The sequence below is a fragment of the Phallusia mammillata genome, chromosome 8 (genome assembly GCF_965637545.1).
Source record: "Phallusia mammillata chromosome 8, kaPhaMamm4.hap1.1, whole genome shotgun sequence".
Lineage (NCBI taxonomy): Eukaryota > Metazoa > Chordata > Ascidiacea > Phlebobranchia > Ascidiidae > Phallusia > Phallusia mammillata.
The window spans coordinates 16,031,420-16,044,106 of record NC_137259.1 but is presented as its reverse complement, the minus strand read 5'-3'; the positions used below and the strand labels follow the sequence as shown (position 1 = coordinate 16,044,106).

Below are 12,687 nucleotides of genomic sequence, written 5' to 3'. Positions count from 1 at the left end.
AACCGCATGCATCTAAAATCTGACATACTAAACCAGGGGTGGGCAACCTGCGGCCCGCGGGCCGCATGCGGCCCTTCAATAAAGGTTGTGCGGCCCGCAGAGACGCTTGGATTTTAAGTACACTGGCAAACGGGTCCAATTATTACATATTTTTTAGCTGATTAATGCGCCTGATGCTAGTTTTCTGCGATCTGGCAAAATGTGGTTAGAATCAAATACGAATTATCCTTGTAGTTAAGTATATTTGGTAAGAAACAAAGCAAAATCACTTTGTGTTATGCACATGTGCGGCCCGCGATCCATTTTTGACATTTATAATTGGCCCTACAGTAAAAAAGGTTGCCCACCCCTGTACTAAACTATAGTCGGATATGGTGTATTTAAAAGGCCTTCTTTTGTGTCGAAGGTTTATAAAGCTTGAAGTGAAATTTGAGCCGAAATCAACGTTTACCAGGTGGCAAATTTCCTTAAATGCGTGCGAGGTAACAGGCTATTCTTGCGTGATGCTATGCATAATTAATCCGGGGCGTAAAAACGTGGCAACGGCGTCGCAAGGGCTCTTGAAAGGGATTAATTTTTAATGAATTGACTCCGGCCGTGCGCCTATCCAGGGACCTCGAGGTCTCAAACGTTACTACAATGTCAACCGGCGACGACCACGCCATAATACACAGCTCTCCACTGAGCTTGCTTGTACATAAAGGCTTACACTGCGCAGAGGATTTCATTTACTAAGAGACGGAGTGCCAGAGATCACTAAAAATGCTCGCGCGAAATGGATGACAATGACTTTTAAGACGTATTTGGACAGAATGAAGCGATAGAGTATCAGCATGCTTTTGCGGGAATATATATTATGTGTTTTATTGCAAAGTTGGATTCAACACACAGCCTTTGCTATTCCAATATCAAAGAACCTGGATTCAGTCCAAGTACCAGTTCTTAACCAATTGTGTGTGGATACGTGTACTTGTGGGACGTTTAGACATCCTTTTGAGGCAGCAGTCCGAGACCAGACTTTGTTTGTCGCATTTCCGTCATCAACTTCCATGGTTGGTGGGAAATCACTTGGGAAGTTAAATTCTTTGGTTCAGCCGAACGTGAATTTACTTTACCCAGTTTCTGTTTTATTCTGTCGTGCTTTGGAAGTTAATCGAATCCCACAGGTTAGTTTTTTGTTTGTTTACGGTAATTGTTATTCGTTTTAATGAATCTAAATAGGACGACAAATCAATGCCTTCAAAATGCACTCTTTTACCATACAGTGTAATATTGTACCAATACGGGCCCTAATCTTTTGCACATACTGGAGACACCAGAGATTTTATTTTATTAAAGTCTGCAAGTGTAGCAATAAAACGCTTGTTTTTTCGTTTTTTTTTTTTTCGGTTTCGTTTTTGACAAAAATTGCAGATTAGACCAGTTTTGGAGGCCAAATGTGTAGCAATAGAGTTTACAATCATTATACGACAGCTAAAGCACATACACTTCGACTTACATAATGTTTATTAAACGGCTCCTAGATGAAAAATAACACTTAACATGACAACAGACATAACATATTTGGTATTTTGGATCAATTTAAAAATTTCACAGAAAACATTTAACGCAACTTATTTTGTTAGTTCATAGAACCGGTTCTGGACGGACCCGATACAGAACTAGAAGAATCGTTTTTTACCAAGCTCACAGTTCTCATAATGCGACAAGGAAGGCTAAAAGAAGTGCTAAGAGATAACTTCTATCCTTTTCGAAATACACTGGAATATATTGATCTTTCTTACAACCGGATTACTTACATTGCCCCCGATGCATTACTGGACTTAATTATGCTACAGGTATAAAGCAGAGAGCTTACGTTTATTATACAAAACCCGTATTTGAAACAAAGTCGTGGACATGTTTGCGATGGATAAATAGACGTGTTCAATCCACAACTTAAAAACATTTCAGACACCCAATAGAGATCTAAGACAGAAAGTACGTGCCCGAAACCCGGCACAAAAAAACGAATTGGGCCCGAAAGTTAAATTTATTAAAGTGACAATACGAAACGAATGTTGCCAGGCCCAAATCAAGCCGACTTTATTCAAACCTTTAGGAATCCGTTTTGAAAAGTTTTTAATTACAAATTACAACGGCTTTAATTACAACCCTGCTATAGGCAAGTATTTAAAAATCATTTTAATCAAATACACTTTTGGACAGCTTGTAGCCTATATCGAGAATGCATTGAAGTAATCGCCTTTGTCAGCATCATCATAGTTTATATGCCCAATGTGAATTGTAAAATTTGTCTTTATGGATTTAATCCGATCAACAATAATTGTGTCTGGTCCAAATCCGTTTATCCCATAAAGAGCTTAGTGTTGGCGTCGCCTCTGACGATTGCGTAAATTATTGAAAAGGGCAACAAAATCTGTAAAATAAAACATTTGAACATGAACATCGTTAAATGTTTTTTAAGTTTCTATTAATTGATTTTTGATTGAATTTTTAAGCTAAGAAGTTGTGTACTTTTTTTTGCAACAAATACTAAGGTACGGCCCACCTACGAACTATTTCCTACATATAAAAAACTGTCTTACAGAACAAACATGTCAAAAACTTTGTAAATCATTGTGAAAATAAAACGGAATATTTTTTGCAATGGTCTTTAATTTAGTACAATGTTTATACAGTACGTGTGACTTCCTAACAAACATTTATTCATTTTAATTCCAAACATATTTAATCATTCAGGAGATTGATCTTCGTTTCAACAATCTCAAGCAACTGGGAGGTCCGCTCTGGTCGACAGGAAAAAATTACCTGCCGTTCGTTGCGGTGGGGAGCAACAGGAAATTTTTGACTTCCCTTCGGTTGCGTGGCAACCCTATCACGTGTTCATGTGGTCTTGCAAGGACCATCATTCTTCATGTAATAATTCCAATTGATGATGGGTCAACTTGTACTTTTAACACATCTATGGTTAAAGTAAGTATGAAGAGCAGTTTTTAGTCGTGTATAGTACCGAATATTCGGTTTGCCGAATTTATTCGACTAAATAGGCTATTTTATCGCGTAAAATCGCGTTAACTATTGTAATTTTAAAACAGTATGGTTTTGCCACTTGAAACAAAAGTTAGTAATTCATTGGCAGACTGGCAACCATGACAGAGGCAACCTTTAACCCCACAGAACTAAACCTTTTCCTGGTAGCAAAACCTATGTTCTCATGTCAAACGCGTAGCGTACGACTTCGCCGAAAGTCGTAAATGATTCGGCCGAACTTATTCGACAAACTGCCCAATATTCAGTTTCGGCCGGATCCAAAAATATTCGGTGCATCTCTAGTTTTTAGCATAAATTTTTCCACCTTTTGAAAGTTATCATCACGGAAGGCGTGTCGGGGGCGGGGCATCCAATCACAACCGATAAAATTTCCAGAGCGATTATTTTGGCCCAATAAAGTCACAATGTTATTGATTAGGGTTTGATTCCGTTTGAAAGGTTGACCATTAGACGGAATCCATTAAAATGTCAGTCGATTGCATTGCATACAATGATTTTCCATTTGCCCCGAATTAATCCGAAAGTCTATCAGAAAAATTACTACAATACAGCTTGTACATTAAAAGCGAAAATAAAAATAGATTGCAACTATTGTCTAGTGTGCATTTTTTGTTGGTTAAGTGTATCAATGGTTTAGTGGTGTTATTTTTAACACATATATTTTGGAAGCATTGCCAATATATGTTCTAGGTTTCTTTGCATTTGAGTTAGTAGACTCCCAAGCCTTTTAAACACTTCTTTAACACCCAATATTGCTCATTTTCAATTACAAAGAATACATACGTAAATTTACGGGATATTTTTAAGTAACAAATGGTGTAAAAATCATTACTTCTCACAGTGTACAAAATGAATACTTTGATCAATCATAATCATTTTGTTACTTTACAGAACAATGTATTTATGACGTCACAATTCAACATTGCAGAACCATCGGCACAGCTGCGGTTATCAAGATTAACTTGTGCAACGGTAAGAATGATTTAAACCCTTTTATGACATTTTATTGCCATTATGCCAGTACCATCGATTACAACGTCGCTTGGTTATAACAGGGACGTTATACAAGATCAATGGTAATAGGGTTATTTTGGGCAAGTTGCTCATATACATGGCTGGAAACGTTAGGTTCATATTGTTCTTAAACCGCAACGCTTCTTGAATCGATAAACAATATATGAAAGCACTTTAAACATAACATATGTTGCTTGTGGTCAAAACAATTGCTAGAGTCGATAGCAGTGGTTCCCAACCTTTTTCGACGAATTTCTCCCTTAACACTACAAAACATTTTCATTCTTCCTTAATATACTTCTTAGTAGATGCTAAATCAAACAAAGACCATTAAAAATTGGCTCTTTTATCAACTTTACAGGTCATATTTCCAAAGCTTATAAGTGTCTATTAGTAAATTCCTCCCATGTAAGGAATTCCTTCCCGGCTGGGAGCCACTGGTCTATTATGTTACTTACAGCATAGTAATACATTTTGTTGCTTTTAACATGTTTTTTGTCGGCTGCAGGCATTTTGGTAACATTTTTACGCTTACGTTTTAAAAAAAAAATCAATTTGGACAGATTAGTAGTTCGTAATCAGTACAGCATCTTGCAAAGATTATGACAATAGATTGGCTATCCAATTTCTATGCTTGCGTGCAAGTAAATCCCTTGGGACCAACCGGCTTTTGTCAAAATCTTTAAGCGGCCCTTTAATCTGCAAGTTTTTTGACCCTTTTAATCCGGTAATCGGCACATAAAATCAATCACGTGTTGCTGCAGCGTGCTTGTAAAATACGTTCTTTATAATTGTAACTCCATTTGCCCTCTATCATGCTTTCGGTATTGTTCCTACAATACATTGCTATGCACTTATAAAGCACATGAGCTTTAAATGTAGTTAAAGTCTGTATCTACTAATCCGCGCCAATTTTTCTCCCCAAAATAGCCCAATCTCGATTTGTTGCCTTAATAGGCCGTACTAGGTCAGAAAGTCGCTGAAATTGTGGCACAAATGAGACAGGGTGTAACGTCAGTGTCAATGTACACACATACTTCTTGTCATACAAGTTGCTTTATGGAGTTTGTGATTTTCAATTCTGCGATCTATGTAAGGCTATTGAAGTACGAACTCAATTTCTTGCCAATTATCTTCGGTCATTACAAGCACTTTTCTGAGGGACAAGGAAAATTGAGATCGATTTCAAAGAAAGATGAATTACCCAATTTCAAGCCCTAATGCGCACCTGGCATTTACAGGCATCTGGTTTGATTGACTCTGACAATTGCAATGATGTATTTGACGGACGTTAATTAAGGATCAATACAGTTGATCAGGTGTAATGTGTTTCTTAATCCCAAGTACGCAAACCTAATGAGTCTGTGAAAGGTTTTCGTGAGTCCGTGATCACATCATGAAACACTACATTTTTTGCCAATTGATATTGCTTTCAAAACTTTAAATTTTTCTAAAGTTCGGCCGAGATGTACAAACGTTGAGAAATATTGCATTTGGCCCTCATTTCTGAGACGGGCATGCGAGCGTTTTTTGCACAATGTGCTCGAAAATGTGCAGGTGAAAATGTGCGCACATTTTTTGAAAATGTGCAGGTGCCAAAATGTGCAGGTCAAAATGTGCGCACATTTTTTGAAAATGTGCAGGTGCCAAAATGTGCAGGTCAAAATGTGCAGGTACCGAAATGTGCAGGTCAAAATGTGCAGGTGCCAAAATGTGCAGGTCAAAATGTGCGCACATTTTTTGAAAATGTGCAGGTCAAAATGTGCGCACATTTTTTGAAAATGTGCAGGTACCGAAATGTGCAGATCAAAATGTGCAGGTGCTAAAATGTGCAGGTCAAAATGTGCAATCGCTCAAATGAAGTGTTGATATTTAATGTCAACATATGTACAGTGTTAAGGCGCTTACATGAATGTTTTATTAGTGTTGTGGTTATAAATTGTGCCAAAAATATTAGTTACAACCTATAAATTAAAATCGGATTGATAAGAAACTTGTAAAAATGCATGTTGTTTTTGTTGATATGGCAAAGCATGAAATGATCCAACATTCAGGATGTAAGAAACACTGTTTTTCAGACTAGATATGTACATGATCGTCACCTCAAATGGTTTGACTTTATTGTTTTCAATTTAACGCCTGTTAGCCTGTAGCCTGCCCAGCTTCTACAGATTTTACAATTAAACTTTCTCAATGATTTTAAATATAGTATGCTCATATGGCAGTCAAGCTATTGTTTCCGTCAGGCTTAACGCAGCACGCTTGTAGGATGCTTGCATTGGGCTGGGGGGCTTTAAGAGCAAGCAAACGACAAAGCTGGGCTTGTGTGGTCGGTTTTATGCATCTACTATATGTGTGGTTGTTATTGTGCTGTTGGAGAGTATTTAATGTACGTCTTATCTTTTTAGTACTTTTTTAAACGCATTGAAGTGATTTTACCTAACTTATTAAAGGGTGCATAAAGTTATTACTAATTGAATTAAAGTCTGGGATGAACTGATGTTAAACGACTTCGGCCCAGACCAGGAACTCTGGACAGACGAAAGGTCAAGCTTGAACGAAGATTGTTTTTTTCAAAGTTACTCATTTTAAACTGTCAACAAAGGGTAAATTTTGTGAAGCAAAAATTAAGTTTATTTGAAGAAAAAATCAAGGCACCAAAACAATTGCTAGACATCATAACCACCAAGGAAACTGGTGCAGAAAAACAAGTCGATTTGCTATTATGATAAGTAACAAAGAGTTAGACACAACAGAGTATTTATGAGGATATGTTTTTTCAAGGCAAAACAAGTTTACAGAAGTAAGCAAAATTGTCAGCATGTTGTCAACCATGCAACCACAGGGCCAGCTGATTTCTTTAGTGGAGCAAAAGTCTGGAGGTCTCATTTATCCTTTATCAGAGTTACTGCAACTGCAAAAAGTTGATAACAAAAGAAACGAGAGGAAAAGAGGAGCTGGACTACCATATGAGTATACTGTGATTAAACTCAAAACCAAGTCAAAGACCCAGCTGTCCAGTGATTTTTATTCAATGAAAACAAATGAATTATTAGAAAGTTTTCCATCCTTGGGGTTCTACTGCACAATTGACAAAAGGACTTTGTGTCTTTGGAAGAAACTCAAATGACAACCTTCAAAAAGAAAAGGACAACCACACAGTTGCACAGCAATCTTCCTAATGTTTGACATTTTTTATTTGTTCGAGGCTCATTTACATCACATAACTTGGTATATAGGTATTTAATTAGGTTAGTTTTGAAACCCACACAAATACTTGATGTGATGCCCTAATTTTAAGTTTGCTAAAACATTCATGTTATTGCTTCTGACTTGCTATAGTGTGCACCAGATAGCTAGAAAGACCTACTGTAGGAATGTCATAATACACCAAAATATCAGTAGATGTTTTTGCAAAATTTGTAATTGTTTCCTGACTAATATACAGAAACTAGATGATTGTCATTACAAATGAAGAAGGTGTATGTTTCATGTGGGATTGCAAATAAATCAATAAACTAAAAGTGATGTGAACAATAGAAAGACGAAGAGACTGAAACAGCCAGAAAGAAAAGTAGGATATGGAAAATCATTTTTTTGAGACCGCTGTGGGCATTCTGTATTATAATTTTGGTAAAAAATATGTACAATGGTAACAAAACAGGTTTCGAAAAGGACAATACTGAGTTGTCATGAAAAAATGACAGATGTGCAATGCAAAAGTATAAGTTCTCACCATTTATGTAGGCATCACTTTTTTGCCACTGCATTTGTTTCAAACCATATTGTATTTTCATTTTTTTTTTGGCCCTCAAGGGTCATATTCTGTTTAGTTAAAAAAACTTAATCCACTGCATTTAACAAGAAAAATAACATACCTATATAAGTTAATTGATTTGCACAGAACACTATTTAAAATAAAAATGCAGGGAAAGGTATGTAATTGAAACAAAAAAATGTTTATGTGAAAGGGACAGAAAGACTTTTTCAGTGGGAAAGGGAAAAATTTTGGCACCTGCACAATTTTGTGCACAACAGTTTGACCTGCACATTTTCGAAAAATGTGCGCACATTTTGACCTGCACATTTTGGCACCTGCACATTTTGACCTGCACATTTTGGCACCTGCACATTTTGACCTGCACATTTTGGCACCTGCACATTTTCAAAAAATGTGCGCACATTTCGACCTGCACATTTTGGCACCTGCACATTTTCAAAAAATGTGCGCACATTTCGACCTGCACATTTTGGCACCTGCACATTTTCGAAAAATGTGCGCACATTTCGACCTGCACATTTTGGCAACTGCACATTTTCAAAAAATGTGCGCACATTTCGACCTGCACATTTTGGCGCACATTGTGCAAATTTTTGCCGTAAGCCCTGTTGTCATTTCTTGTTATGGTCAAAACAGTTTGAGGCCAGAAAATTCATTTTTTATTTGAATCTAAAAAATACCTAATTAACCGATACTATTTTAATTTAATGCTGCAAATAAAACCACTTTCTTGAGTTCAATCAACGTTTTTGGCTCGATAGAACCAAACAGCATAAAATATATACGACCTAATTTCCGAATTTTTCTAAATCTGTACAGTCTAAAGATTTAAAACTAAGTCCTGAAATAAGATTGGATGCTTTTACAATATTGAGTTTTTTTGACAATACTTGAAGACGATTAGCTTTTACTTGAAGTAATTGTTTCCAAACACTTGAATGGGTTTTTCTTGACATTATCTACACTCGAAAGGATTTTTTCTGGCTACATTTTTCATCAATCTTCTAAAATCTACTCCAGAGCGCCCTGAATTCGTTTTCAGACCGCTTATCGTTTTCTAAACGAAAAACCAACTGACAATTCTTACCAAATCAATGGAATCAATAGCACTTAGGTGCGCAGTATTTCCCAAGCTGGATTAAAATGCATTTTTTTGCATTTTGGTAAAGGTGTTTTCCAAAGTGAAAATAAAACAGTGGAGAAAATTAACCGTATTCCCAATTTAACATATTTTAGAAGACATTAGACAAAAGTACCTATTAAAAATACCAGAAGGCTTGTTAGCAAGGAATACAATTGATTGCTAAGGTTTCAACAATCGCTATCGTTATCATTGGAAAAAAATAATAGGTTTAAATGGGGTGTGTGATACCTTTTCCACTGATGGATCAAATACAAGTAAAATTATTATCAGACGATCCGCACTTTTATATAACAAAAGTTGAGTTGAATTTTTCGCTTGGTGAAAGAAAACATAGCGACACAGTTGCACTAAAACAATCACCATGCCGGACAAATCGGAGCGGGAAAAAGTGAATGGCACAATTGGTGGATCAAGACTAAACGCGCTGCAGCTACACATAACTTATATTATGAAGGTTTACGAAGCGGGAGCTCACAAGAAAATGAATTTGCCGCGTACGAAACACGTATATTTTGAGTTAACAGCTGCCGGTCGAATTCGCAATTGATTTTAGTCGCATTGTTAGGTTGCCGAAATATAGTGCCGGAAACATCCATCTGTTCAGAAACAAAATTAGAATCGAATATGCTTGCTATAGCTTGCCACTAAAAGTGTGCAGCAGGCCACACATTTGAAATCCAAAGGGGTCTGCGGACCGAAAAACCTTTGCACATTAGGTAGCATTTGGCCCGCACAAAGTATAAGTCGGGCCGGGCTTTTGGGGTCGGATTCGGGCTTTTTTTTTCACAAACAGGCCTGATACGGGCCTGACTTCACATGGTGTGTTAGTAATTTTGTTGATATAAATTACCAAGCTAAGTAGCTAGTTCAGTGGTTCTCAACTGGTGGTCCATGAACCACTAGTGGCCCATATTGACTTTTTGGGTGGTCCAAGAACCGCTAGTGGCCCATATTGACTTTTTGGGTGGTCCAAGGACCACTAGTGGCCCATATTGACTTTTTGGGTGGTCCAAGGACCACTAGTGGCCCATAATGACTTTTTGGGTGGTCCATGGACCACTAGTGGCCCATATTGACATTTTGGGTGGTCCACAGGACGTTAATTATATTTTTTGGGGTTAAATTGGAAATAGGCAAGTTGCATATAATTTATAGCTTTTTTGGCCAATTGTTGTTATCTGTTATCTGTCCTTAGAATATAAACTATATATTTAAATAATATTCTTGAAGACAACATGCTTGTTGTGGATGCTTTTTTATCCTTATTTGACAATGGACTGGTCCACAACATTTAGTTCATTGGAATGGTGATCCATGGCCTGAATCGAGTTGAGAACCTCTGAGCTAGTTGCTTTATATAACCTAATGACCAATAGCCCTAACACTTCTTGTTCATTATATATATAGCATATATGTATGCAGGTTTTTTTTAAGGTTTGGTTTGGTGACCGCTAAGTAGTTTTAAGAGACCGCAAGTGTTTCATTTAAATACCAAAAAATAGCCATATTTGTTTTGGGGAAACCGCTGGAGAAATTTGGGGGACCGTTTCGGAACAATCAAAACTTTCGGGCCTAAACGGGCGTTTCAAAAACGATTCGGGTTCGAGCTCAAACTTCGGGCCAGGTTTCAACTCTTGGCCCGCAGGTTGTACACGCCTGGTTAAAGTAATTATACAAAATCTAAAAATACAAAATCAGTAGCCAAATCCAGCGTTCCTAGCTGGATGAGAATATGACAATTTATTGGCCTCGCCACTTTCCAACAAAATAATATAAAGTTATTACTAGGCATTATACTTCCAGAATCAATACCGATAAGATTAGTGTAAGGAAATTTGATTCAATTTACTGCACACAATTGAATCATACTCGTCACAAGGCTTATATAAAATCGATAAAATGTTTATAATATACATTATGTGTTTTTCTTAGCTTGGCTATATTGTTTGTATCATATAGTATTAAATCCCAGGCCAAATGGATTTCATTTAGTTGTAAAATCACAGCATTAGGTGTATTTTTGTCCACTCTTTAACATATTGGCGTAAATGGTGTAGACCTAAAACTTGAATAAAAACTAGAAAAGTTTCCGACTCGGGACTAAAATTTCTTTACTTGGACCAAAATTGCGGCGTGATTTGAATTGCTGAAGTTTGGAATGAATTAAATTGCCGTTGCTTAACTGAATTCTAAAACATACCACTATTGTAGACAATTTAAATTGTGACTTTAATTATTGTTTTCTGCCCAGAAACAATTGTAAGCTTGTGTATAGCAGAATTGTGAGCGAGTTGGAGATTGATAAGAGCCGATCCTGTGGCCTGAACTTAAAAGTACAATTTCGAAACCCGGTTTGAACCGGATTTTTTTCAAAGAAAGCCCCTAATTAGATACAACTAGATACAACTATGTATTTATGACTAATCGCATTTTGTGATGACTTCTCGGTATAACATAATGTACATTTCGTGAGACGGTCTCACGAAAACCTTTCACAGACACATTTCATTTCACGATTTCGAGTTAAGAAATACTGCTGTAGACAAAAAAAGAGATGTATCAAAAAGTGCATTTTTATCTTTAGGATCGCGATGACACGAATTCACACCGAGAAGCGCGCCCTCCAATGGAAAACTTTCCGCATCAAACACACGAAAGCAGACTCACAGAATCTCACCAGGACCTTACAAAGTGGGTTATGCGTTCCTTAACGCCTTCTCAAAGGCACCACATAGCGGATGCAAAACTGAATATCTCGGTTCCGCGTGGTGGCGACGAAGAGCACTACGAGGATCACAGTAACGTTGTACACCGAGTTTATAAAAGCAAAGGCGATTTGGATATTCCGCTATTGGTTACAATGACCGCATGGTTTCTTATGATATATTTTGGCATAGTTAGGTTTATTAAGGCAAATGCTCTTGACCACGATCAGCATTTAAACTATTTAAAACTTGAACCACCTAATGAAGAGTCAAGCGATACTGAATCAAATACAAAGTCTTAATCAAAATGTTGTTTCTATTAGATGAAATAAAAATACTACAGAAAATGTACTAGTCCCTATTGTTGTCGAAGCGACATGGTTTATTCGCCAAAGTTTTGGCATTACATTACGCTGACATCATTGGAATATTAGAGGTGATTGCATTTGCAACAGAAATGAAATAATGAACAAATTTTAAAACACTGTAGGTGTCAAATTTTTTTATACCTTTAGTAGAGTCTGATTTGTGAAAAGTCTATGGCATCGTCCGTATTGAAATCGTCTCTGCAGCGTTTTACAATGACAAGAAACATAATTGTTTTTCCCATTTTTTTCTTCTGTTACAATTAAACCTGTTCTGCAAATTTCTATGTCTTTGCCATTCAGCTTTCTCGCTCTCAGCTTACACAATTGACTTCACTCTTATGACCGTCGTCAAGCCAAGAATAAGCAATATGGCTCTATTTTTCAAAGATGCGTTCTGAATCACAAATTCGTACCACTGAGGTGGCGTTGGTAATAAGATGTGTTTTAAATTCGTTCATTTTTATCCTCTGTGCGCGGTCAACGATTTAATGCATTATACTCTCACAGTGTGTCCGCTGTCGAGCTTCCATATTGCAAGTTTGTTGGAGCATTTCATATTTGACATGTTTTTAATTAGGAAGTTGCTGACTTTATTTAGGTTCACCCATTAGGCTTCACTGG

The 12,687-nt window shown here is 36.9% G+C and overlaps 1 protein-coding gene across 1 annotated transcript; it reads left to right on the top strand.

Moving 5' to 3' along the window:
* The first annotated feature begins 640 nt into the window (after positions 1 to 640).
* LOC145204801 (uncharacterized) lies at positions 641 to 12,603 on the top strand. The gene is made up of 5 exons (XM_080077388.1): positions 641 to 1,166; positions 1,626 to 1,838; positions 2,743 to 2,976; positions 3,946 to 4,026; positions 11,578 to 12,603. The coding sequence occupies exons 1-5, from the start codon at positions 834 to 836 to the stop codon at positions 11,998 to 12,000; spliced, it is 1,284 nt and encodes a 427-aa protein (XP_079933514.1). The 5' UTR covers positions 641 to 833; the 3' UTR covers positions 12,001 to 12,603.
* Positions 12,604 to 12,687: the final 84 nt, after the last annotated feature.